The 22,336-nt window shown below is 38.7% G+C and overlaps 1 protein-coding gene across 4 annotated transcripts in view; it reads left to right on the forward strand.

Moving 5' to 3' along the window:
* The window catches only part of LOC133646781 (FERM domain-containing protein 5), a 205,720-nt gene that overhangs the window by 150,382 nt on the left and 33,002 nt on the right, over nucleotides 1-22,336 (forward strand). The window contains exons 1-5 of one of the 4 annotated variants that reach the window (XM_062042545.1): nucleotides 1,448-1,580; nucleotides 1,678-1,782; nucleotides 13,650-13,692; nucleotides 14,849-14,927; nucleotides 20,037-20,134. In XM_062042545.1, coding sequence (XP_061898529.1) covers nucleotides 1,449-1,580; nucleotides 1,678-1,782; nucleotides 13,650-13,692; nucleotides 14,849-14,927; nucleotides 20,037-20,134 — 457 coding nt within the window. In that variant the 5' untranslated portion in view covers nucleotide 1,448. Of the gene's footprint in view, nucleotides 1-1,447; nucleotides 1,581-1,677; nucleotides 1,783-13,649; nucleotides 13,693-14,848; nucleotides 14,928-20,036; nucleotides 20,135-22,336 lie in introns of those variants that run through there. The other 3 variants (XM_062042546.1, XM_062042547.1, XM_062042548.1) reach the window with 3 other exon arrangements.

Consider the following 22,336-nt stretch of genomic DNA (forward strand, 5'->3'; position numbering starts at 1 on the left):
ATTAAGCCGGATAACTCCTTAAACTAATAATTATTTAGCCTAAGCCCCTTGTCAACTACACTAACCCATCATTTAAGGTCCCCCTGCTTGGATAATTTTTTACACGGGTAAGTGTGCCGTCTATTTCTTGAGTCTCCGACTCTCAGCTTTGTATGGACTCATTGATCGTTTACAAACTGAGTTCGGAGAAGAAGTGACGTCAGAAAGACCGCGCCCCACACAGGAAGTGACGCCAGAAAGAACGCGCCACAGCCAGCTTCATAACAGACGCTTGTGGAAATCACACATCAATACCTTAAAAGAAGGAAACGGGCGATTGCAGCTATTTGGGATACAACACATCTCAGATGGCAACATAGTAATGTTGAGCGAAGGTTTTGGATAAGGCCTGGAAGAACGGCAGCCTGGTGGGATATGTTTGTCAACGAGTGTGTTGTGCCACAGGAACAGCAAGAGAACTTTCGAATGTCCATGTCAGCTGTGATTCTACTTAGCGAAAAACTTTGTCCATTTGTCGAAGGGGAGACAACGAGAATGCGGGCTCCTGTGGACGAGGGAGTACTAGGGAAAACAGCGAATGCATTTGGACTGGCAATGCAGACTATCAGTTATTGTCCGCGATGTATGTCGATGTCGAGCGATTACTCAACGTCTAGTTTTGTACTCCAAAACTATTGTGAAGCCAGGAAGTAGTTGCGGCCGTCAAGTACGACCGCCATTTCAGCCTACAAGCACAGTGTCCTGACCAGATATCTAGATCCCTAGACTGATTGTTGTAAAAATTTATTTATCACATTGTTTACTTTCACACGTCCATTAAAGATATGATTCATGTATGATGGCTCAGGTGTGATTCACTACAATATTCTAACAGCTGCTGATGGTGAGGCAAGCAAGGTTTACGGTTAAAAGAAATGTGGCAATAGTCTACATCGAAACACAGTAAGGATACACTTCCAGGTCAGAGGTAATTATGACGCGCGCATTTTTTTCCGTGCATGCGCACTAGGCCGCGTTACGCTGGCGGACGGAGGGGAAGGGGGTCTTAAACGGTGGCATTGTGTGTGTGTGGACAAGGATAAGGTTAGGTGGGATATAGCCTGGATAACCTTAGTGTAGAAGGGGGCCTTATGCTGTTTTGACTTTCAACACTGCAAATGTTAATTTGGAGTATTTAGTTGAAATACTCCTTGTAGTGCAAAGTTAGTGTAGAAAATGCCACCCTGGCCTGCAATCATCCTCCTAATGTTCTTATGTAAATCATCTCCGCAGCCCTTTCAGCTGCACACAACAAATTGCGGCTTGTCTTTGCGAGCGAGGTTAACGCAAAGTGTGTCATGCAGCACTTTCAACTCAATCTGCGCTTTCTCAGGAAAGAGGGAATATGATCCCTGAAGTTAAGTGTTCCATAAATTGGAGAGTGATTATATAGAACAGTATATGTTTCTATGAGGATTTGCAAATCCCACAGCGGGATAACTGCATATTTAATTCCTCTTCTCTTTAAGCTTTTCAGCTTCCAAGACACCTCAGGTGGTTTAATGCTGGATGAAGACAGAATATCTCCAGCAGGCTTTAAGGTTCAGATATTAACGCAAAGCCTGCTGGAATTATTCCTCATGTTGGAACATTTTTATCTTCCTCGTTCTGACGTTCTGCTTGTCTTCTTTCCTGCAGCGCGATGCTAAAGGACAGTATCTGTTCGACCTCATCTGCCACCACCTCAACTTGCTGGAGAAAGATTATTTCGGCATCAGATATGTGGACCCGGACAAGCAGCGGGTAAGGTGGCCCGCTCCCGCATGACTTGTGACTGTTGTGAACGTCCTCATGAATGAATGGTGCATGTCATGCAGTATTTTGCACACTATAACATTTTTTAGTCTTTTTTTTTTAACATATATCACAATAGTATTGTACCTTGGGCTTAATACCGTCATAATATCGTACCGTGAGATTTTGATACCGTTACATCCTTGGTAGCATTCGATTTCAACCTTCCTAGCCAGACGTTGGAATTTTCTCAGCTGTCTCAAATGCACCATCGTTGGCATGAAGGTGATTGTGTGGACTTCATGAAGCCATTTTCTACTTCCATGCAGTGCATTTAATTGCTTTCCTCATTTGAATCGCAGCTCCCCAGGACTGGAAGCACTCATGCATCCGCAGACCGTGACATTTATCTTGCTACTCACTTGTGTTGCCAGCTATTTAGACAGTACCGGCTGTGTGTTGACTCATTTTCAGTGGATGGTACATCTTTACTGCTATATACTGACTAATCTAAAGTACATCCAAGTTGTATTTCTATGGTATTGTCCAATGAAAAAGAACATGTAGTAAATTACATGCTGAAATGTGAGGGGTCAACTTACAAACCCCGTTTCCATCTGAGTTGGGAAATTGTGTTAGATGTAAATATAAACGGAATACAATGATTTGCAAATCATTTTCAACCCATATTCAGTTGAATATGCTAGAAAGACAACATATTTCATGTTCAAACTGATAAAAAAAATGTTTTTTGCAAATAATTATTAACTTTAGAATTTGATGCCAGCAACACGTGACAAAGAAGTTGGGAAAGGTGGCAATAAATACTGATAAAGTTGAGGAATGCTCATCAAACACTTATTTGGAACATCCCACAGGTGAACAGGGATATTGAGAACAAGTGGGTGCCATGATTGGGTATAAAAGTAGATTCCATGAAATGCTCAGTCATTCACAAACAAGGATGGGGCGAGGGTCACCACTTTGTCAACAAATGCGTGAGCAAATTGTTGAACAGTTTAAGAAAAACCTTTCTCAACCAGCTATTGCAAGGAATTTAGGGATTTCACCATGTACGGTCCGTAATATCAGAAAAAGGGTTCAGAGAATCTGGAGAAATCACTGCACGTAAGCAGCTAAGCCCGTGACCTTCAATCGCTCAGGCTGTACTGCATCAACAAGCGACACCAGTGTGTAAAGGATATCACAACATGGGCTCAGGAACACTTCAGAAACCCACTGTCAGTAACTACAGTTGGTCGCTACATCTGTAAGTGCAAGTTAAAACTCTGTTTATCAACAACACCCAGAAACGCCGTCGGCTTCGCTGGGCCTGAGCTCATCTAAGATGGACTGATACAAAGTGGAAAAGTGTTCTATGGTCTGACGAGTCCACATTTCAAATTGTTTTTGGAAACTGTGGACGTCGTGTCCACCGGACCAAAGAGGAAACGAACCACCCGGATTGTTATAGGCGCAAAGTTGAAAAGCCAGCATCGGTGATGGTATGGGGGTGTATTAGTGCCACAACGGAGACCCCCGGACTGTTGAACAACTTAAGCTGTACATCAAGCAAGAATGGGAAAGAATTCCACCTGAGAAGCTTAAAAAATGTGTCTCCTCAGTTCCCAAACGTTTACTGAGTGTTGTTAAAAGGAAAGGCCATGTAACACAGGCGTGAACATGCCCTTTCCCAACTACTTTGGCACGTGTTGCAGCCATGAAATTCTAAGTTAATTATTATTTTCAAAAAAAAAATAAAGTTTATGAGTTTGAACATCAAATATCTTGTCTTTGTAGTGCATTCAATTGCATATGGGTTTAAAAGGATTTGCAAATCATTGTATTCCGTTTACATTTACATCCAACACAATTTCCCAACTCATATGGAAATGGGGTTTGTTCTTCTAAAATAGAACTGAATAGAATAGGTTGTTTGTCATTGCATTTTTTAAAAAAATACAAGATTAGTTTACAGTACAACCGTCCAAGAGCAGACACACAACATACAGTTTCAGGGGTAAACAGAACAGAAAGACTGATAGGTTGCTACAAGGGGGGCACCCCGTAAAAAAAGGTAGAAAAACATAAACATGGGATTGGAGGAGGATATCAAAAAAGCTGCCCCAAAACTAAGCTCCTATGGGGCTCAGTTTGAGACCATAAAAAAACCCAACAAAAGCACATAGAAACTCATGTTACGGCACACAAAAACTACACTTGCAACCGGGGGGAGGGAGTGGTATCTGGTCAGTTCGCTGCTGCGTAAGCCATCATACCGCGTGGGGTTGAAGCGGCAATTACAGCAAGGATGAACCAACTGTCCGACACAAACTAGATCATCAACTTGCAACTACAGACAAAATGCAAATTTATTTTTGCTTCCCGGAGAACGTTGGACATATGTAAGTAATCCCAACGAGCTGGGGTCGCATTGTACTAAAAAAAAAACAGATCAGCATTGTCATCTGAACAAGGTAATCAAACTTGTTTGTTTCAACAACTGTTTAAACTAGGGTTGTCCCGATACCAATATTTTGGTACCGGTACCAAAATGTATTTCCATACTTTTCTAAATAAAGGTGACCACAAAAAATGTCATTATTGGCTTTATTTTAACAAAACAATCTTACGGTACATTAAGCATATGTTTCTTATTGCAGTTGTGTCCTTAAATAAAATAGTGAACATACTAGACAATATGTCTTTTATTAGTAAGTAAACAAACAAAGACTCTTAATTAGTCTGCTGACCTATGCAGTAACACAGTGATTTTCAACCACTGTGCCGCGGCACACTAGTGTGCCGTGAGATATTGTCTGGTGTGCCGTGGGAAATTATGCAACTTCACCTAATTCAGGGGTCGGCAACCCGCGGCTCCGGAGCCGCATGCGGCTCTTTGACCACTCTGATGCGGCTCAGCTGCATACTTGCCGACCCTCCCGATTTTTCCGGGAGACTTCCGGATTTCAGTGCCTCTCCCGGAAATCTCCCGGGGCAAATATTCTCAGATTTTCACTCGGACAACAATATTGAGGGCGTGCCGTGATGGCACTGCCTTTATTAGCATCCTCTACAACCTGTCGTCGCGTCCGCTTTTTCACCATACTATCTGCGTGCCGGCCCAGTCACATGTTGTATGCGGCCTCTGCTTACACACGTAAGTGACTGCAAGGCATACTTGGTCAACAGCCATACAGGTCACACTGAGGGTGACCGTATAAACAACTTTAACACTTTTACTATTATGCGCCACACTGTAAACCTACACCAAACAAGAATGGCAAACACATTTTGGGAGGACATCCGCACCGTAACACAACATAAACACAACAGAACAAATACCCAGAATCCCATGTATCCCTAACACTTCCGGGCCACACTATACACCCCCGCTACCACCAAACCCCGGCCCCCCCCCAACCTCGCCCACCTCAACCGACGCACGGAGGGGGGGTTGACGTGGGGGGGCGGGGTTTGGTGGTAGCGGGGGTGTATAATGTAGCCCAGAAGAGTTAGGGCTGCATGGGATTCTGGGTATTTGTTCTGTTGTGTTTATGTTGTGTTACGGTGCAGATGTTCTCCCGAAATGTGTTTGTCATTCTTGTTTGGTGTGGGTTCACAGTGTGGCGCATATTAGTAAGAGTGTTAAAGTTGTTTATACGGCTACCCTCAGTGTGACCTGTATAGCTGTTGACCAAGTATGCCTTGCAGGTCTCCAGTCGTCATGGATCCATGCCACTGGATCAAGGCCCCTCTCTGCCAAGGACCGTGTGGTGGCTGCAGGCGCATCAGTCTCCCCACGCTAAAAGACGTCACGCGCAGGCGTCCTCCCGAAGGGGAATCCATCCATTCTGAGGACAGTCATACTCGACTACGAGTGACTGCAGATGATGATGATGATGATGATGATGATGCCTTGCAGTCACTCATGTGTGTCTGCAGAAGCTTCATACAACACGTAACTGGGCTGGCACGCTGTATGTACAGGTTGTAGAGGGCGCTAAAGGCAGTGCCATCGCGGCACGCCCTTATTATTGTTGTTTGGGTGATAATCAGCAGACATTCGAGAGAATAGTTGCCCTGAAATTCGTGAGTCTCCCGGAAAAATCGGTAGGGTCGGCAAGCGCCATTCATATAAAACTTGCGTGCCGCACTAACATTACATTTTCATATTAAGGTGCGGGCCGCGTGTCTGAGACCCCTGGTTTATACATAGCACAAAGCAAAAAAAAACTTTGTATGCAGTGTTATTTCATTTTAAATTTCAAAAGAGTTTTGTGGCTCCCATTGTTTTCTTTAATTTGTGAAACGGGTCAAAATGGCTCTTTGAGTGGTAAAGGTTGCCGACCGCTGACCTAATTGGTCCAAAAAATATTTTTTGCAAATAAATAATCGTAATAATGTGCCGTTGTCTAGTGCCTGTGCTGTGTAGAGCTTGGCAGGGTAATCTCGTAATACTCCATATCAGTAGGTGGCAGCAGCATTGCTTTGTAGAAGTCGGAACGCGTCGAGGGAGGTTTGTCGTGATCCCAATATGCAGAGCACAGCGGAAGACAGCGTGCAGGTAAAAAGGCATGTAACGCTTAAACCAAAAATTAACAAAAGGCAAGTCCCGCTAGGAAAAGGCACTGAAGCATAGGGATGGCTATGTAAAACAAAAGTAAAACTGAACTGGCTACAAAGTCAACAAAAACAGAATGCTGGACGACAGCAAAAACTTACAGCGTGTGGAGCAAAGACGGCGTCCACAAAGCACATCCGTACATGACATGACAATCAACAATGTCCCCACAAAGAAGGATAGCGTACGCACAACTTCAATAGACTTGATTGCGAAAACAAAGCAGGTGCGGGTAATAGCACTAAGAGGAAGGTGTGAAGCTGCTACAGGAGAACACCAACAAAACAGGAAGGGTCACCAAAATAACAGTGCAAGAGAGGAACTAAAGCACGACACACAGGAAACAACAACAAACTCAAAATAAAGCACGACAACCTGGTGGAGTTTCATTTTTTAACCTTTTCTGCTGGTGGTGTGCCTCCGTATTTTTTTAATGAAAAAAATGTGCCTCGGCTCAAAAAAGGTTGAAAAACACTGCAGTAACATATTGTGTCATTTATCATTCTATTATTTTGTCGAAATTATTAAGGACAAGTGGTAGAAAATGTATTATTAATCTACTTGTTCATTTACTGTTAATATCTGCTTACTTTCAACATGTTCTATCTACACTTCTGTTAAAATGTAATAATCACTTATTATTTTGTTGTTTGGTTGCTTTACATTAGTTTTGGATGATACCACAAATTTGGGTATCAATTCAAGTAGTTACAGGATCATACATTGGTCACATTCAAAGTCCTCATGTGTCCAGGGACATATTTCCTGAGTTTATAAACATAATATGAATTTAAAGAAAACGAAAGAAGATGTTGTGATGCCAAAAAATATCGATCTAATCATAGTAGTATCGATTAGATACGTTCTTGTACTTGGTATCATTACAGTGGATGTCAGGTGTAGATCCACCGATGGCATTTGTATCCTATGGTGTGTAGTGAAGCATGTTTAGCTATTCCTCGTCCTCCAGTGATAATGCTACTTGTAAGAAACTTACTTTATTGGTCTCCATGGAGGCGAGGATTAGTGATTTAAAGGCCTACTGAAACCCACTACTACCGACCACGCAGTCTGATAGTTTATATATCAATGATGAAATCTTAACATTGAAACACATGCCAATACGGCCGGGTTAACTTATAAAGTGCAATTTTAAAATTCCCGCCACACTTCCGGTTGAAAATCTCCTTTGGATATGATTTATGCGCGTGACGTCATAAAATGCACGGAAGTGTTTGGGCCCTATTGGACACAATACACAAAGCTCTGTTTTCTTCGACAAAATTCCACAGTATTCTGGACATCTGTGTTGGTGAATCTTTTGCAATTTGTTTAATGAACAATGGAGGCTGCAAAGAAGAACGTTGTAGGTGGGGTCGATCGGTGTCTTAGCGGCTAAGTACAATACTTACAGCAACACAACAAGGACTACTTACCCTGATAGAAGACGCCTAGCTGATGCTTGCCGCCAAACCCACGGATGAAGTCCTTCGTCGCGCCGTTGATCGCTGGAACGCAGGTGAGCACGGCTGTTGATGGGAAGATGAGGGCTGGCTGGCGTAGGTGGAGCGCTAATGTTTTTATCATAGTTCTGTGAGGTACGGCTGCTAAGTTGCTAAATTAGCCTTAGTGTCGTTAGCAACAGCATTGTTAAGCCTTACCAGGCTGAGAATTTTTAACCGTGTAGTTACATGTACATGGTTTAATAGTATTTTTGCTCTTCTGTCTATCTTTCCAGTCAGGGGTTTATTTATTTTGTTTCTATCTTCATTTGAGAACGATGCTAGCACGTTAGCTCAGTAGCTAAGTGTGTCACCGATGTATTGTCTTGGAGATAAAAGTCACTTTAAATGTCCATTTCGCGTGCTCGACTCATTTTCAAGACGATACAGTATCCGAGGTGGTTTAAAATACAAATCCGTGATACACAATAGAAAAAGGAGAGAGTACATAGTTCTGTGAGTTCCGGTTGCTAAGTTGCTAAATTAGCCTAAGTGTCGTTAGCAACAGCATTGTTAAGCCTTACCAGACTGAGAATTTTTAACCTTGTAGTTACATGTACATGGTTTAATAGTATTTTTGCTCTTCTGTCCATCCTTCCAGTCAGGGGTTTATTTATTTTGTTTCTATCTTCATTTGAGAACGATGCTAGCACGTTAGCTCAGTAGCTAAGTGTGTCACCGATGTATTGTCTGGGAGATAAAAGTCACTTTAAATGTCCATTTCGCGTGCTCGACTCTCATTTTCAAGAGGATATCGTATCCGAGGTGGTTTAAAATACAAATCCCTGATACACAACAGAAAAAGGAGAGAGTACATAGTTCTGTGAGTTCCGGTTGCTAAGTTGCTAAATTAGCCTTAGTGTCGTTAGCAACAGCATTGTTAAGCCTTACCAGGCTGAGAATTTTTAACTGTGTAGTTACATGTACATGGTTTAATAGTATTTTTGCTCTTCTGTCTATCCTTTCAGTCAGGGGTTTATTTATTTTGTTTCTATCTTCATTTGAGAACGATGCTAGCACGTTAGCTCAGTAGCTAAGTGTGTCACCGATGTATTGTCTTGGAGATAAAAGTCACTTTAAATGTCCATTTCGCGTGCTCGACTCTCATTTTCAAGAGGATATAGTATCTGAGGTGGTTTAAAATACAAATCTGTGATCTACAATAGAAAAAGGAGAGTGTGGAATCCAATGAGCCAGCTTGTACCTAAGTTACGGTCAGAGCGAAAAAAGATACGTCCATCACTGCCTCTCAAGTCCTTCACTGTAACGTTCCTCATCTACGAAACTTTCATCCTCGCTCAAATTAATGGGGTAATCGTCACTTTCTCGGTCCGAATCTCTCTCGCTCCATTGTAAACAATGGGGAATTGTGAGGAATACTAGCTCCTGTGACGTCACGCTACTTCCGTACAGGCAAGGCTTTTTTTATCAGCGAGCAAAAGTTGCGAACTTTATCGTCGATTTTCTCTACTAAATCCTTTCAGCAAAAATATGGCAATATCGCGAAATGATCAAGTATGACACATAGAATGGATCTGCTATTCCCGTTTAAATAAAAAAAAATCATTTCAGTAGGCCTTTAAAAGAAGCTAAAACACTGCAGACTGCGGCTGGACGTTAGCTGCTAGTTTGCTAGCCATGTCTTAAAGCACCTCTTCCTGAGGGCGTTTCAGTGTTAGAACTTCACCTTTATTGTTAGTTTTTAGGCCCAAATGCGTTCATTCTCCTTTTTCTGTCTACAGACTGTGTCTGCTTGTAAGTACTCCGTGATTGTGCGCTGCCGAACATGCTCCTCTGCTCGTATACCCAGCAATGTCACGACGTGACGACGATGCGCCGGCATGCCCGTTGAAAAAAAAGAGGGACGGTACTTTTTAGAGGCGGTATAGTACCGAATATGATTCATTAGTATCGGGGTACTATACTTGTACCGGTATACAGTACAACTCTAGTTTAAACGAAAGAAGAGTAAAGGGTGCACAATGTTAAGTTGTTTATGAGTGTGTTTACTACATTATCGGTGAGATTATTACAAACTGCAAAGATTTTCAAATTGTGCACTGAATTTTTCTATACTTATTTTTACCAAGCTTTCAGCAAATCAACATTTAAAAAACGTTCCTGTGTGACATTCTGACTACTAAATTGCATTTGTACCCAAATATTAGGGGGTATTTTTCTTCAGCAAATGGTATTTATTCAAGCAAATATGACCCGTGATTAATCATGATTAATCACAGGTTTAGAGTATGATTAATTGGATATTTTTTTTAATATTCACTTGACAGCCCTAAATGTATGCATGCATTTTTTAGAAGGAATAATATCATACAAATGTTTTCTAATTATTTGATGATGTCTTGGTGACCACGCCCATAACAACACCCCCACCGCCACAGTTATTTTGGCAGTCTAGGGCAGGGGTCGGCAACCCAAAATGTTGAAAGAGCCTATATTGGACCAAAAATACAAAAAGAAATCTGTCTGGAGCCGCAAAAAATTAAAAGCCATATTACATACAGATAGTGTGTCATGAGATATAAATTGAATTAAGATGACTTAAAGGAAACTAAATTACCTCAAATATACCTACAAATGAGGCATAATGATGCAATATGTACATACAGCTAGCCTAAATAGCATGTTAGCATCGATTAGCTTGCAGTCATGCAGTGACCAAATATGCCTGATTAGCACTCCACACAAGTCAATAACATCAACAAAACTCACCTTTGTGCATTCATGCACAACGTTAAAAGTTTGGTGGACAAAATGAGACAGAAAAAGAAGTGGCATAAAACACGTCCTAGAAAGTTGGAGAAAGTTATACGTGTAAACAAACTACGGTGAGTTCAAGGACCGCCAAAATTAGTAGGACAAAACGGTGCTCGCCAAATACTCGAATCAGTGAAGCATGTTTAATATAAACAGTGTGCTTTATAACAATTAGGGAGGTTTGTGTCATGTTTGTCCTCCTACGGAAACCATATTAAAACAAAAACATTTTTTTTCCCCCTTATCTTTTTCCATTTTTCATACATTTTTGAAAAAGCTCCAGAGAGCCACTAGGGCGGCGCTAAAGAGCCGCATGCAGCTCTAGAGCCGCGGGTTGCCGACCCCTGGTCTAGGGGAAACCCTGGAGATGTTATTTAAATTGCGATTCAATTCCGAAATCATCAAAGTATGAGTGCTTACAGCTTTGCCCAACCCATCCATCACTATGGGCAGCCTCTGCACTGCAAAAAGTCAGTGTTCAAAAACAAGAAAAAAAAATACAAACATTAGGAGTATTTTATTTGAAATAAGCAAAGTTATCTGCCAAGAAAATTCGACTTGTCAATACTTTCCAAAACAAGTAAAATTAGCTAACCTCAATGAACCCCAAAATACCTTAAAATAAGTATATTCTCACTAATAACAAGTGCACTTTTCTTGGTAGAAAAAAAAGAGACCTTTTTGCTCAATATGTTGAAAAATATTCTTAAATTAAGTAAATGCTAGTGCCATTATCTTGACATAATGATATGCCCTCGGCATCATGATTTTTTTTTCATGCTTGAAGTAAGAAATTATTACTTTAAAAAAGTAGTTTTATACTTGTGAGTGTTGATGACACAGCTTTGCATCAGTTGATATTCTAGTTTCAAGCATGTTTTACTTAATATAGGCCATAAAATCTCAGCAACAAGCTGTAATATCTTACTGAGATAATTTAGGACCAAAACCCTTAAAACAAGTAAAACACTCTAACATAAAATCTGCTTAGTGAGAAGACTTATCTTATCAGACAGAAAAGAAACAAATATCACCCTTATTTGAGATATTTAATCTTACTTAGATTGCAGTTTTTGCAGTGTGGCTCCTTGAACGGCTGCTATTGTCTTACCAACTTGTCGATAGACCACGACAACGCTCAATCCAATCAGCAGATGACCTGTTAGCACAGATCCAAATAGATAGATATATCTTCAGAAAGAACCGCCAGGCCCAGAACTCGCCACTTCCCCCAAAGAGTCCCTCATGGGCCTAGTAGCAAACGTCCCGTCAGGACAGGCAGGTTCCCCCGAACCTGAGCTTCTCATCGAGAAAATCTTGTCAATTGAGTTAAGAGACAGGTGTATCAATTCCATGTTTGACATTTCAGAGAACAGTGCAAAGAGAGGCTCTTAGAAAGTTAAGAGAAGACAAAGAAGCAAAGCAGGAGAGATAAAGAGCAGGCGGGGAATGCATCCGTCTTTGTTGGGAGCCAGATAGAATTTTGTGTGTGTTCAAAAACAAGAAAAAAAAAAAAAAAAATTAGGGGTATTTTATTTGAACTAAGCAAAATTATCTGCCAATAGAACAAGAACATTTGGCTTGTCAAGACTTTCCAAAACAAGTAAAATTAGCTAACCTCAATGAACCCAAAAATACCTTAAAATAAGTATATTCTCAATAATAACAACCGTACTACTGTATGAGTACGTATTTTCTATTGTTTCATTGAAAATAAAACAGCAAAGTCCATTTGGCTGTCATCTGTTTTAATATGAGACACAATTGTGTCACAGTCATGATTTTTTTTTTCAGGCTTGAAATAAGAAATTATTACTTTAAAAAAGTCGTTTTATACTCGTGAGTGTTAATGACACAGCTTTGCATCAGTTGATATTCTAGTTTCAAGCATGTTTTACTCAATATAGGTCATAAAATATCAGCTATAAGCTGTAATATCTTACTGAGATCATTTAGGACCAAAACACAAGTAAAACACTCTAGCATAAAATCTGCTTAGTGAGAAGAATTATCTTATCAGAATATATGATAAATGGGTTATACTTGTATAGCGCTTTTCTACCTTCAAGGTACTCAAAGCGCTTTGACAGTATTTCCACATTTACCCATTCACACACACATTCACACACACATTCACACACTGATGGCGGGAGCTGCCATGCAAGGCGCTAACCAACAGCCATCAGAGGCAAAGGGTGAAGTGTCTTGCCCAAGTACACAACGGACGTGACTAGGATGGTAGAAGGTGGGGATTGAACCCAAGTAACCAGCAACCCTCCAATTGCTGGCACGGCCACTCTACCAACTTCGCCACGCTGTCCCCAGACAGAAAATAAGCAAATATCACCCTTATTTGAGATATTTAAGCTTACTTACATTTCAGTTTTTGCAGTGTGGGGATACTTTAAATTCTGGAGGTGGCGTCAGTGTTTTGTGTTAGCTCGTCTTTAATAAATTGGATTTATTTTTCTGTTTGATTGTGAACATATTTTCATAGGCCTTCACCTGATGAAACTAACACAGCCCTCGCTATGATGCAGATATGCAATATGTGTCGTTATATGACAATTCTGAAGCATATGTGCACTCCATATGAATGACATGGCAGAGTGCGCTACTATGGTTTAAATATGGATTGGTTTGAGGAGAACGCAACGGAGCGAACCGAGAACGCGTCTTGTTGTTTGCTTTGATCACGAGCGAGCGGCATGTCGTGGCGGCGCTTCATTCATCAAATATTAACCCCTACTCAGGACTCGTCGGGTGTTTGGTCACGTTCTGTTCGGTTGGATGGGAAGACTGGAAACGGATTGATTGTGTGAGTGGCATATTGTGTTGCACCAAGGCATTATTTCGGTGTGACATAAACAGGTGTCCCACCCTTGTGGGCGAGCCGTCACTAGCGACACCTTGCATTTAAGGTGTCAGCTCAGCTGAATGATGTCACTAATCTGTCTGCTCTCCTTCTAATGCAGCACTGGTTGGAGTTAACACGCTCCATTGCTAAGCAGATGAAATGTAAGTATGGCATCTTAGTGCATATTCTTCCATGAAATTATAATCAGCAATTCATTAGTTTTTTTAAAATTCAACCGCAATTATTCATTAATTGGTTTATGAGGTATGGATGGGTTCTGTAAAGTAAAGGAACGAAATGCAAAACATAAAAGTGCTTAGCTTTAATGATTGTTTTTTTTTTTAAATAAAAAGAAACAACTTGCAGGTAAATTATTTGATAAATGAAAGTCTTTAAAAAATGAATGCAACAGCAAAGTGCTGTAAATGCCAAAAACACTGCATGAGATAGCTGCAACTTGAACGCGTAAGCTCAGGTTAGCCAGGCTACCAGGAAGTTAGCCAACTTCGGCTACTAGGAAGTTGGGAAATTAGCCTGGCTAACTTAGGCTGACTGTAAATTAGCCAGGCTACACCGAAGTTAGCTTGGCTAGCTTAGGCTACCTGGAAGTTAGCAGCCAGGCTAACAGGAAGTTATTAGCCAGTAGCCCTGCTAACAGAAAGTTAGCCAGGCTACCAGGAAGTTAGCCAGGCTACCAATATGTCCGCCAGGCTAATTTAGGATATTGGGAATTTAGGAAGTTAACTTGGCTCTTTTAGGCTATCATGAGGTTAGCAAGTTGACTAACATAGGCTACCAGGAAGTTAGCCTGACTAACTTAGACTACCGGTAAAATAGCCGAGCTACCTGGAAGTTAGCTAGGCTAACTTAGGCTACAAGGAAGTTAGCCTGGATAACTAAGTTAGCCAGCAGCCTGGGTACCAGGAAGTTAGCCAGTAGCCTAATAGATAGTATAATATTAAGTCTAAAAGACTGATATCCTTCAGGTGTGGCATCCCAAGTAGCCTGGCTAACTTTTGCTGCGTTCTGTGAACTTGCAGCCTCTCTCTTTTGCAGTTTCTTTGTGTGTCTTTGGAGTTTTTGACTGCAGCCTTTTTTTCCGCATGTTTCCCTTTTTTTATGGTGTTTTGTCGTTTTGGATCATTTCTGCGTTGGGAGTGTTTGCCGTTCATTAAAGACTTGGCTGCACTCTAGTGATGCATGACTATATGGCGAGGAAGTTGCACTTGTGTGTGAACCGTAACGCATTAACTTATGTTTATGTCAACATCGTTTAAAGCTTTCCGAACTATTTCTAAAAGTGTTTCTTTCCTCCAGCTCAGCCTCCGTTCACCATGTGTCTGCGAGTCAAGTTCTACCCTCCTGATCCCGCCGCGCTCAAGGAGGAAATCACAAGGTAAAACTGTTAAAAGCCTTTTAACATGATGTACCATACAATATTTGCAATGATAACTCGTTGACACTGCGAGTGAGGTATTCCTATATTATGTTTATTGTTGTGGTTGCGTCACACTAATACAATATTTAGGCATGAATTGCCAAATGAGCAAGGGGAAACCACTCGCTTTCTATTGTCCACACTGTCCCGGCAACTTGTTGTTCACTATGCACGCTCTCTAAAAGCTTGTTTCTAAATAATAAACATGATTTATGCCTTTTTGAATCATTCAAAAGGTGGTAGCACTTCTGAGACATGATAAATAAATATTACACGGTTTACAAAAAAGACTTGAGGGTAAAAAGCTTTCCCTGCTAAGTCTAAATGAACCGTGAACAAGTAGGTAGGGGTGTGGGGAAAAATCGATTCGAATTCGAATCGCGATCCTTACGTTGTGCGATTCAGAATCGATTCTCATTTTTAAAAAATCGATTTTGGAATAAGCGGTAGAAAATGGATGGATTTTTTTTTTTTTGTTTGTTTTTTTGTTTTGTTATTTTTTTCAATTAATCAATCCAACAAAACAATACACAGCAATACCATAACAATGCAATCCAATTCCAAAACCAAAACCGACCCAGCAACACTCAGAACTGCAATAAACAGAGCAATTGAGAGGAGACACAAACACGACACAGAACAAACCAAAAGTAGTGAAACAAAGATTAATATTGTCAACAATAGTATCAATATTAGTTACAATTTCAACATAGCAGTGATTAAAAATCCCTCATTGACATTATCATTAGACATTTATAAAAATAAAAATAAATGAACAATAGTGTCACAGTGGCTTACACTTGCATCGCATCTCATAAGCTTGACAACACCCTGTGTCCAATATTTTCACAAAGATAAAATAAGTCATATTTTTGGTTCATATAATAGTTAAAACAAATTTACATTATTGCAATCAGTTGATAAAACATTGTCCTTTACAATTATAAAAGCTTTTTACAAAAATCTACTCTGCTTGCATGCCAGCAGACTGGGGTAGATCCTGCTGAAATCCTATGTATTGAATGAATAGAGAATCCTTTTGAATCTGGAAAAAATCGTTTTTGAATCGGGAATCGTGTTGAATTGAAAAAAAAAAAAAGATTTTGAATCGAATCGTGACCCCAAGAATCGATATTGAATCGATTCGTGGGACACCCAAAGATTCACAGCCCTACAAGTAGGGGTGTGCCGATCGATCGGCCAATGATCAGTATCAGATGATTTTTGTGAAAAAAGCATGTGATTAGTTAATGATTAATGCCTTTTAACGCGGTTCACAAACCCCGATCCTCTCTGGGTGACAAGCTAGCAGCTAATTACGGTAATTTCCGGGCTATGGAGCGCACTGGTATTCAACTCACACCCACCAAATTTTAGAAGAAATAAATATTTTTAGATATATTAGCCACACCGAACCATAAGCCGTGGATATATACCGGTACGAAAGATTTTGTAAATGTTTATTTACATACCTTAAGAGTTTCCAAACGGTGTCTGTAAAGCGGCTGATCAGACAAAACAAAAGTCTTCGTCATGGACCCGCTAGCTGCAGAAGCTATCAACTTACAAAGGCATTCTTTTTGTATTTTTTTGGGTTAGTAAATTCACCAAAAAACGCCAAATCAGATTTGGCGTTTTTTGGTGAATTTACTAACCCAAAACAATACAAAAAGAATGCCATTGTAAGTTGATAATACTAACACAGACACTCATAAACGTGTCAGCATATTAAAAAAAACAACCCAAAACAATCATGGATTTTCTTATACGTAAACAACCAATCGTCATTGATGTTTCCCGTATATGTTGTCCCCTGCCCATGGAGTTGCACTAGTCCAGGGGTGCACATTACGTCGATCGCGAGCTACCGGTAATGGCGGAGGGTGTGTCAGTCGATCGCCAGCCAGGCATTAAAAAAATAGACCTAAAAATTAGCAATCATCAATCTTCACCAAGACGTCACTTTCGTCACTTGATTGACATTCAGGGCACCCGAGGGTCCTGTGAGATGACGCTGGCTGCTGCCAGCTCGTTATTAGGAAAACATAACCGACAGGAAGGCGAGAAACACTTTTTATTTCAACAGACTCTCGCGCCGTACCTGCCGTCAAAACTCTAAAGACCGACCGCACAGTTCCTGTTTTCACAATAAAAGCGCTGCTTCATCCGGCCTGCGCTAACAAAATAAGAGTCTCAGAAAGCTAGCGTGCACAAGCTAGCAAGCTACGGAGTTTGCCGCCAATGTATTTCTTGTAAAGTGTATAAAAAGGAGTATGGAAGCTGGACAAGTAAGATGCCAAAAACCAACCACTTTCATGTGATATTGGACATAATTCAAAAACGCGGACATTATCAACACTACTGTCTGATTCCAATCAATGCAAGTCATCAGAATCAGGTAATACACCAACTTATATTCTTGTCTTCATGAAAGAAAGGAATCTATATGTGCTAAACATGCTTGTATTATCATTAAACACCTTTAACTTGTTAACAAAAACGTATCAAAAAACAAAACAAAAAATCCCTGCACTTTTCTCTTCGTAGCTAGGCTACCCGCTACATGGGTGTAAAGATAGCTAAGCTACGGAAATCGCTACTCGTTTAAAAAGTAGCTACTGGGAAATGTAGTTAAGCTACGTAGCTTTGTTACATGTAACGAGCTACTGCCTAACACTGCCTGGATGAATGAGAACATTCATAGCCATGATAGTGGAGGATAACTTAAAAATAAAGACAACTTCAGATTGTTTTCTTTGTTTAAAAATAGAACAAGCACATTCTGAAATTAGTTTGTTTTTTTTACACTTACATTTTGCGGTTAATAGTATTCTATCTTTATTTGTTGTTATTTATACTTTCTGAATAAATGATGTGATAATGTTCATCAGTCAACTCATTGGTATTAATTTTCATGAAATGTAGTTAAGCTACGTAGCTTTGTTACATGTAACAAGCTACTGCCTAACACTGCCTGGATGAATGAGAACATTCATAGCCATGATAGTGGAGAGTTATGCTATTTAGTCACTACCAAGGCTCATCATTGGCTCCCACTCCTCACGTACTATGAAGACGGCGTGGACAGCAGGCTCGTTTAAAGCCGTTTGTGCCAACGCTGATGTCTCGCTGTGCAGTATCAATATTTCTACAAGGCAGAAATTAGCAGCCACAGCAAGTGTTATCATTGTTATTATTAGCCCGTGGGGGGAACAATAATAATGAAAACAAATCAAATGGCTTAATATAATTTTTAATATAATTTTTTATGATCTGACTGTTTGGATGTTGAGACACCACGAAATTATATGGAGAGGCCATGCAAGAGCTGTATTAAAACATTGCATTGTCTAGTAAACTTTTGGTTTACTAGACAATATATCATATTTCACATAGTATCCATCGGCACTTGTTTGCTCAACTGCAGAGAGTACCAGGTGTAAAGAGAGATGTTGCATTTGTATATTAGTATTATTGTATATTTTCTTATGATTAGAATTACATGATTAAAATTCAATACAATATTTGTATACCCTTCGCCACATTGCGCTTCAAAGTTTAGTTTTTCAGTTTTTTTAAAGTATATTTTATTTGTGTTTGGCCTAAATTAAGCATTTTCAAGTATACAAATGGTAAATAAACTAAAAATATCAATACATTAGTAGTAGTGGGCACTTGTTGAGACCCAACCAATCAGTGCGTCCTGCTCAGGATCGTGACCATTGATGGACTCAGCCTAAGCAGCATCCATCTGAGTGTAAAGTGACTATGTGAGCCTTATTTCGTGTCCACGGGGCTTTCATAATGTTCAAAACTGTATTCACATTTTTGGATGCTCTAGCTATGAAAATATTTGATTTATAATGAACAATTCCTACTTTGCAGAAATGTATTTACCACAGTCAGGCCCAGAACCAATAAACAGTGATAAACAAGGGTTTACTGTATTATATTAATTATAATTTTACCATAATATATGTATTCCTATACCAGTTTATTGAGATAAGGCATTTATTACACAGCAAGTCTTAATTTGTGCAAACATTTTTAATATAACATACTGAATATCTTTATACATTTTGTTGATTTGTGATTATTTTAAAGTATTACAAATACAATTTAATACATCAAAACTACAAAAAGCCACCATGTTATATTAAAATAATATAAATAAATATGTATATGTGTGTGTGCGTGTTTGTATATATATATATATATATATATGTATGTATATGTGTGTGTGTGTGTGTATATATATGTGTGTGTGTGTGTGAATATATATATATATGTGTGTGTGTATGTGTGTGTATATGTATGTATATATAATGTATATATGTATATATACAGTATGTATATATATAATGTATATTATATATATATGTATAAATGTATGAGTATGTGTATATATGTATATGTATATGTGTGTATGTATATATATACATACATCTATATATATATATGTGTGTATATGTATATATATGTGTGTGTGTATATATATATATATGTGTGTGTGTGTATATATATACATGTGTGTGTGTGAATATATATATATGTGTGTGTATGTGTGTGTATATGTATGTATATATAATGTATATATGTATATATACAGTATGTATATACATAATGTATATTATATATATATATATATGTATATATGTATGTTATACATATATATATATACATGTGTATATATATATATATATATATATATATATATATATATATGTATATATATATATATATGTATGTATGTATATATATGTATATATATATATATATATATATATATATATATATATATATATATATATATATATATATATATATATATATATATATATATATATATATACAGAAGACTTAAAATATTATACTATAGTTTATATTTGTACAAATGGGTCGATATGAATGAATCAAAATGTTTTGAATTCTTAATGAGCTAGTATTAGATATAAAATAAGTTACTGCTGTTCTGCTATGCTGTGCAAATTACCGAGAGTTAGTTGAGGTCTTGTGAAAATATTCATGAATGATCAACTAACTTGACTCTTGTCCTTTTCCTTTCAGATATCTTGTCTTCCTGCAGATCAAAAGAGACCTTTACCACGGCCGACTCCTGTGTAAAACCTCGGATGCCGCCTTGCTGGCAGCCTACATCCTTCAAGGTAATTGAAACAGAAAAAAATATGATTAAGATTTGTGAGCCTACAGGATTTTCACATTTCAGTTGTCCTTTGCCACAAATATTGCGGCATCAGGCGACAGTTTTTTTTTTTCATATTCCGAATATTTTGGGCCTAAATGAAGTCTTACATGTGCTTATTTTCAATTATTACGTTGTTGCGATCAATTAAAATATTCATGTTTCCGGGTTAAGGGTGAACACTGCTAACAGCTAATAGTGTTTGGAAAAAGACTTTAAAAAAGTAATTAATCACAGTTACAGCACCAAAAAAAGCATATTAAATAATATAATTATTATTTAATAGATGAACATAATTACTTGGGAAAGTAATTAATGTGTTACTTTTTTTAACCATCATATATCTGGTGTATGCAGTTGAGAGATGTTTCAGAAGAGATTCAGGCAGTGTCGGTTGACAAGTGACGTAACGTGAGCGAGGGCACACTCATTGGCTGTTTTAGCTTAGCACTGGTAGTCTGCACACTAGAAGGAGATTGTTGACGGTAGGGTTTGTTGATTTTTTTTACCGATCGTTAATAAAGCGATTGAACATGCGTCAATGGCTGTGTATCTCCTTGTCCACAAACAAGGTATTGTAGCATTATCATCGTGGATTGAATATTCATTATTCCCCCGAAGTAGTGCGCGTGTCAGAGAGAGAGCTACTTCCTGAAGTGAACTTGCTGCGATACTAAAGCTGTCTTGTCCGCATCAAAAATAGCTTGTCACGTTACAGCAAACGTATCGGTAATACAAAATTAATGAATTCAATTATTCGTTACTAGAAAAACTAACACTGTTAGTAGCAGTATTTTTCCAAACAATGACAACTAATCCTGGCGTTGTATTCACCTCGACTATCAAGTTGACCAACTTTTAGTTTAACTTAAATTTTCAACTCCTGCCTCATCAGTAACACATCTCCACTTCGGTTAGACTTGGGTGTGAGCCATGTCTAAAGTCAAGACGTAACAGACATGGTGTGCCACTAAGTGCTAACAAGACTGCTATCAGCAGCTGTGTGGACAATGCTAAGTGGAGATGAACTCTGAGTGTGAATGGTGTTGGGATGACAACATCATCATCTTATTTTTTTATTGTTTTTCATTTTAGTATTAGTAACATTAATTCATGGTAATATAGTACTTAATAATGTAATATTTAAAACATTGTTTAAATATATTGTATTGCAATTATACATCTAAATAAAGTATTTAAATATTTTTAAGTACATACCGGTATACAATCTATAGTTAAGTATCATTATTATTTTTTACAAGATTTAAAAACCTCTAATTAGAATAACAATTAAAAAACATATTTTAATATGATGTACTTGGTCCATAAGTACACAAACGTGTACTTTATGTGTATTAATTTATAATAGAATAATGTGCTTTTTATTCATTATTTTTTAATTTCTTTAATTAAAGTTAAAGTACCAATGATTGTCACACACACACTAGGTGTGGCGAAATTATTCTCTGCATTTGACCCATCACCCTTGATCACCCCCCTGGGAGATGAGGGGAGCAGAGAGCAGCAGCGGTGGCCGCGCCCGGGAATCATTTTTGGTGGTTTAACCCCCCAATTCCAATATATATATATATATATATATATATATATATATATATATATATATATATATATATATATATATATACTAATTTTATTAGTTTGTTCCCTTACCCCTTATCTAACACAGTGTCTTAAAACATAGGACAACTGTGGTAACTGCAACTGTCAAATTGACCAAATTTTGACAGACCAACTTAAGCCCATGGTTTCAGCACATCGAAAATCAGTTCTAACATAGACAAGTTACCCGGGACGTGATAAAGTATTTCCCCGTCGTGACCATGTTGTAGTGGCCGGGTGAAGGCCATAGCGATGGCGCTTGGAAGATCCTCTCGGCTACCGGTTAGGTGACTATATGGGTGTTTAGGAGATCGTAAACAGTTTTTTGCAATGCTCTGTCTATGAAAACATTCAATGTGTTAATTCTACTTTGCAGAAATTTGTTGACCACAGTCAAATTATCCGTGATAAATAAGTGACGCTGTAATACCAAATATAGCCAAAAATGAGAGCATAGGCAACATTGAATATGTTTGAAGTGCTTATCTGGTCTGTCCTCTTCCTCGAGCAAACCTGCACAGTGTTGATAAGATCATAGCAAGCA

This window comes from Entelurus aequoreus, linkage group LG03, assembly GCF_033978785.1.
Source record: "Entelurus aequoreus isolate RoL-2023_Sb linkage group LG03, RoL_Eaeq_v1.1, whole genome shotgun sequence".
NCBI classification, from domain to species: domain Eukaryota; kingdom Metazoa; phylum Chordata; class Actinopteri; order Syngnathiformes; family Syngnathidae; genus Entelurus; species Entelurus aequoreus.